The sequence below is a fragment of the Theobroma cacao genome, chromosome 4, assembly GCF_053813885.1.
Source record: "Theobroma cacao isolate CCN51 chromosome 4, ASM5381388v1, whole genome shotgun sequence".
Lineage (NCBI taxonomy): Eukaryota > Viridiplantae > Streptophyta > Magnoliopsida > Malvales > Malvaceae > Theobroma > Theobroma cacao.
The window spans coordinates 29,759,358-29,765,357 of NC_142642.1; the positions used below are offsets into that span (position 1 = coordinate 29,759,358).

At 35.4% G+C, this 6,000-nt stretch overlaps 1 protein-coding gene across 1 annotated transcript; it reads right to left on the reverse strand.

Annotated features, from left to right (window-relative positions):
• Nucleotides 1-3,533: 3,533 nt before the first annotated feature.
• On the reverse strand, nucleotides 3,534-5,561 carry LOC18602009 (uncharacterized). Its single transcript, XM_018119393.2, has 5 exons — nucleotides 5,387-5,561; nucleotides 5,202-5,305; nucleotides 4,941-5,066; nucleotides 4,457-4,725; nucleotides 3,534-3,833 (listed from the first exon to the last, which is right to left on the reverse strand). The coding sequence occupies exons 1-5, from the start codon at nucleotides 5,508-5,510 to the stop codon at nucleotides 3,707-3,709; spliced, it is 750 nt and encodes a 249-aa protein (XP_017974882.1). The 5' UTR covers nucleotides 5,511-5,561; the 3' UTR covers nucleotides 3,534-3,706.
• Nucleotides 5,562-6,000: the final 439 nt, after the last annotated feature.

Sequence of the window (6,000 nt, forward strand, 5' to 3'; positions counted from 1 at the left end):
TGAAAGTTGGGTGTATGCTCAACTCAAGCGTATTTAGCTGCATGATGGCTATGCTCCTTGGATTTGTATCCCTCACCATTTGGGCATATAGGTGCATGCAAGAATAAGACCTACTATGAGTCCCTTCAAACTCTTTTTTGTTTTCTTTGCCCTATATAGCTCTTAAAATGAACACTCACTCTATACCTTTCCTATAATTCATGTTGCATCAAATTGTATGGCATATTTGGGTCAGACTGGAACTGAGTAGCAAGCTTGTTGGCAATTCAAGCACTTGTAGTAATAGGATTATTGTTACTGATCCTAATGCAAGAGTGTTCATTCCCTACTTGCCTGATCTTAAAGGTTTTCCTATCTAAACATAAATTTGCTTGCACCATCCACTCACAGTCTTTTCTTTTGCAGAAAGCCTTGAACCTACTTTTCTCATTTTTTTGCTTTATACAACTCTATTCCTTCCTAGATCAATTAATTAGCTATCACCTCCCAAAAGTGCTGCACACTTGTAAACAGCATGTTCTCTACTAATACAATCTTCCCATCCTCACTAAGAGTATAAGGTATGCCCTTAAGGGACCTATCTATTGCTTTGACCCTCTCTATCAGATTCATCATTATCTTAGTTCCCTTTCTCTACAACACTGCCAATATTAGAAAAAAACATCATTCTCTGCATCTTCTTCAACCTCAATATTCTCTACATCACTATCGTGGTTGCTTTCAGATTTCACACTTTCTATCTCATGCATCCATTCTACATTTTCACTAGATACATCCTCTCTATTAAGTAAATCACTACTTTCCGTATCAATATTTCTTTATCACTAATACCAACAGTAGTAGAAGGTGTTTCACTACCTCTGCCCTCACCAACTCTACCTCTACCTTTACCTAAACCTAAACCACTTTTACTTGAAGTTCTCTCTACTTCAACTCTGCCTTCACTATCTCTGCTTGAAGCAAAGTCATCATGAACAGTACAACTAGACTCACCAATCCTGCCTCTGCCAGTACCTAAAACAGCATTCACAAGTCTAGTAGAGGCACATGCACTAGCATTTTTGGCAATAGAAAACTTACCAGATCCCATTGTCTGTAGTTAAATAGTAGGAATCAGGTCCAAGTTCAAATGAATTTTTTTGGTTCATTTATAGACTTCAAATAGCTTCAACACATCACCATCACTCTTTAAATCCATAAGTTCCTTCGATTTAAGGTACCTTGCAGTAATGGAGATACCCATTCCAACTCCAGCATTGGAATTGTCCACCCAGTTCAAAAACATCATTTGCCAGCTCTATGTGGGAATATATGTCTAGATCGACATTTCCAATGGTCATCACCTCTCCCTCCTGGTGCACCACATGGTGCACCACCAAGTCATACAGCGTATCCGCCATGTCCAGACCTGAAAAACCAAATGAGAATAAGTTAGTAACTCTGAAATATTGAACAATAACCTTGAACCCGAACAGTAACCCTAAACCCTAACCTTAATTCCCTAATTTCCAACTTTAAAGTTTTAAGTATAGGTTACAACCCAACTTTTAACCCAAACTCGTACCTGAACCCTCATTACATCAACAGCAGACAAGGAAACCTAGACCACAAAATCTTCCCTCACATGAAAACCACGTCAGCAAAAAACAATCCTAAACAATAAAACCCTAAACGACAAAACCCGTTCCCTCACATGAAGACCACATCAACAAAAACAAGATCCCTAATCCTAAAACTAACCCTGACACAACAGCAAAACATACTAGTGTTTGATGATTGTTGAACCCTAACAACCCTTCACTTTCTCGATTTGGGTCACAGTTTAAAGGGTTTTAAACAAGGGTCTGATTTTGGGTTATTTTGATGTAGGATGAAGCTACTAATCGGTAGAAGGCTAAAAAAAATCCTAATCGATCAATGATGCAGCTATTGGTGAGAGACCTAAAGGAGAGAAAGGGAGAATAAGGAGAGAAAGGGAGAACAGGGGAGAGAAAGGGACTAGAGTAATTAGCAAGCTTTAACACTTGATTAAGATATATTTGTACGTCGGTAATTTTGACCTTTTGTACTTCCCGTTAATGGTGTTTAGACTTTGGGGCAAGCTGTCCATTTCTAATACTAATGGACCTCTTTAGAATTATACTTAAAAGTTAGAAGTAGAGATATTTTACCTTATTTTATTAATATATATTGTTTGGACATGGGAGAAAAGGCAATTAGAAATCTAATGATTTGAATGCAACAAAAGATTCGTTGACTTTATTAAATTAATACCATCAAAAACAAAAACAACAGAACAAAAAATAAAAAAAATAAAAATAATTGTAATTCATTCACGAAATGGTCTAAATCAAAAGGGCATTTGCAAAATTTAAAAGACTTACAATAAAGTCATTTTATTTTTCATTCGCTTCCTCTGATTAAGCTCCTTCCATAAAGAAGATGATTCCCTCGTGATCTTTGGATTGTTTTGAGGACAACTATGTATGGAACCACTAAGCATATTAATCTTTTCCATCCCTTTTTGTTGTTTTTCCAAAAGACCTAAAAATTATCGAAACTCTTATTTATGAATATGGACTCAGCCTCAAATCAAACTACCCAATGACTTTATTTTATTTTTCACATTTTCTTCCTCATCAATAAAATCTGAAGATTCCAATGGGTTTAACTCCTATTTATTTATTTATTTATTATACACTCATCATTGTTATTTAAAAGTGAGAACCCACAATGGCTAATTGAGTCCTACATTATAAATCAGTGTGATTATGAATATATTAAAAAAACTATTAATGAATAAAAATCAGTAAAAATTATTTTAACCTGAATTTGAACTTAACTCTATGAATTAAAAGTACATGAACTTACAATAAGAAGAGACAATGGACAAATGAGTCCAATATATTTCCAGCTCTGCGTAGTCCTTTTTCTTTCCCTTTTCTTTGCAAAGAAAACAAAAAATCAGAAAGTGGAAAAGGAAATGATAAAATAATTTTGGTTGAGGGGGAAAATAAAGTTGTTTCCCTTTGGTTTTTAATAGGTACGATGAAATATAAATATATAAAAGAAACAAACAGATGGGATTTTCTTTGGTTTTCACAGAAATGGAAGCTGACGTTGAATTCCACCTGAGGTATCTGTTTCTCATCTTAAAAGCTTTCAATATTGTTACCAATACATATAGTAAATATAATATTCACACACAAAAAAAAAATTTAGCATTTTCCTTGTACGAACTATAAACATACACAAATCACATGAGAGTTTACATCATGTCTAGCAGGTTTGCATGCATAAATATAGTGTATACACAGATTTAATTACATTTCCAAACAGCATTGGAGAGAGAGAAGGAGAGAAGGGACTGGAAAATCACGTGAAGTTTGCGTTTGACATGTTCCTTGTTCCTCATTGCATTGCCTGCTGTGTGCCTTACACCAAAGCTTTTATAATTCCCAATATTTGTTTGGGAAATTCCCTCCTGATTAAGTCTAATGGTGGAAACAATAAAGGCTGAAATATATAATGGATTATCAAAACCAAACTTCAAATGTAGTATCATTACACTTATAAGTTCAACTCTACAGTACTTGTAGTTTTGATTTGATTGATCCGTTACTTACACTTAAAAATTTTAATATATTTACATTAATCTTGGGTCCGGCTGACGAACGATCTTCAGAGAATTTGAGCCTTTCCATCTTCATTTGCCTTTAGAACCTTCTATTATTTCTTTGCAGACTAACTTGGTTTCCTCTGCCATCGTCTCGTTTGTTTGCAAGAATGTTGTCAGCTTCTCAATACTTGACCTCGCTTCCATAGCTAAAATCCTGAAGATTTGGCAACCAGGAAAGGAGAACAAAAGATTCCGTAAGTTATAAATTGTTTAACAACCCATTATTGATTCAGATGATTTTCGATAGTTAGAACTGATATGCGTGTGATACTATTACTCAATCTGTACATGTAAAATTCCGCTTCGTTAGATGATTCTTGAATTGGCCAAAAGGGTAAAAAAAAAGAAAATCTTAGTTAATCCTAGTTCATGATCCGATGCTGCGTTTACAAGACAAAGACTTAAATTCATGGCGCGATTTGGAAGATCCCAATGCCATGAAAAAGACAACATGCCTCTCTGAAAAATTAAAGAAATGAAAGGGAAAGAAAGAAAAAAGGGACTAGAGGTCGGCCATGGTCCATGGCATCGCTTTCAACATGTGAACATTTTTAATAGGGCTATTCACTCGAACGAGGCCAAGGGCAGCAGGGTCCCTCATGGTTTTGTGCTTTAGATTTATTAGTGGTGTTGACTTAAAACTCATCCCCACCCATATTCCATTTTCACGTCTGAACATTCAACTCAGCGATAAATGTATGTATCTTTCACTTGAAACTAAATTTAAATCTCTTAATTTTACTTAAAATCAAACTTGATTGAAAATAAAAATCTTACCCATTGAGTTTGCAAGCAATGGTTGACTCCACAAATTGCTCTGTGCTTCTCAAATTCAAGCTTTCGCAAAGCCTATAATTGTTCTGCAAGTAATATTTTTGATGTTTGTTTTCTGCCATACAAAAATCATACTCAATTGGGAGGGCTTTGCTCACAATTCTCCTGTTTAATTTCATCTGCCGTCTGATCCTTGACTCTTGGGCTTGCTTTCTCTCTTCCTCCATGCTGTAAAAGATTGCTGACCTAAGATGTGTACTTAGTCCAAATTTCTGCGTCAAATGTATTCTAGGTTTATGATGACAATGATGACCATAAAATAACAATATTAATAAATGACCTAATATAATAGAAAAATTGTAATTCTTCACCAAAAGGCCAAAAAAAAAAAAGGTTATGCGAATGGATTGGCTGAATTTAGGTCCTATATATTATCATAATAATGAAATGAAAAATAAAAGCTAAATATGGGAGTAGAAATAATTACAAGGTAGTCTTTGTTGGTGCAATCATGGATTTCCCAGAAGATATCACATAGTGATCTGAATGAGACCTTTCTCTTATCATACATGATTTTTACAGCTTCAGTGTGGCCTGTTTTCCCTTCACAAACCTAGAAATTGATACACATAATGAAAAGAAATTAGTCATATTTTTGCATGCATGGTCATGACTGATATGTTAACAGGGTAGAGCTGGCCTAGCTCTCTTGCTGATGACTTTCAAGAAATTCTTTTGTCTTCTTTACCTCTCTGAATGAAGGTTTTTTCAGGGTTCCTCCACAGTAGCCAGTGGCGGTTTTTATGACTCCATTTACACGCCCAAAACCAGCTTCAAGACCCCAAAAGCTACCTGCAAGTTTATGCATCAATAAGCATATGCATGTTAGTGACTTCATATAAACAGGAAGATCAGGGAGAGACAGAGGCAGACCTCCTGCAAACACTGCTTCCCTGAGGCATTCAGATGGAATAGTTGCAGCTGGATCAGATGAGATCTCAGGGATGGGAAGATTAGAATCCTGAGGGGCATTGAATTGAGGAAGTAACTGATACATGGTGGTGATCAGAATCAAATTAAAACAGCTGATGGCTTGTTCTCAACAACATGAAAGCTGAATCTTGTTATGTAGAATTCTGATCATTTTATATTGGGCGGGTGCTAATGGTTTTGCAAAACCTGAAACCAGACATGATGCAAAATGAATTGTATCTGATCTGGCTACTTCCATTTTTGCATCTTCAGTATCTAATGTGTTTGAACGCATTTGGACTTTCCTCATTAGACGTGTGGAAAAACATAGGCCGTGTCTCCTTTATTTCCTTTTTGATAAGATATATACTTGACTACCTACAGATTAAATAGTTTAATATATGATAGACGAAGGGAGCCTTTTAGCATCTATGAATTGTCTGTTTCTGGTCTGAAAATCTTGTTTATTTTCTTTAATTACATGTTGGCGTCTTCTCCTTGTTGGCGTCCGGATGAGCTTTTTTTAATTTATAGTGCCAATAAATAGAAAACTATTTTTTTATTATTTGGTTGAT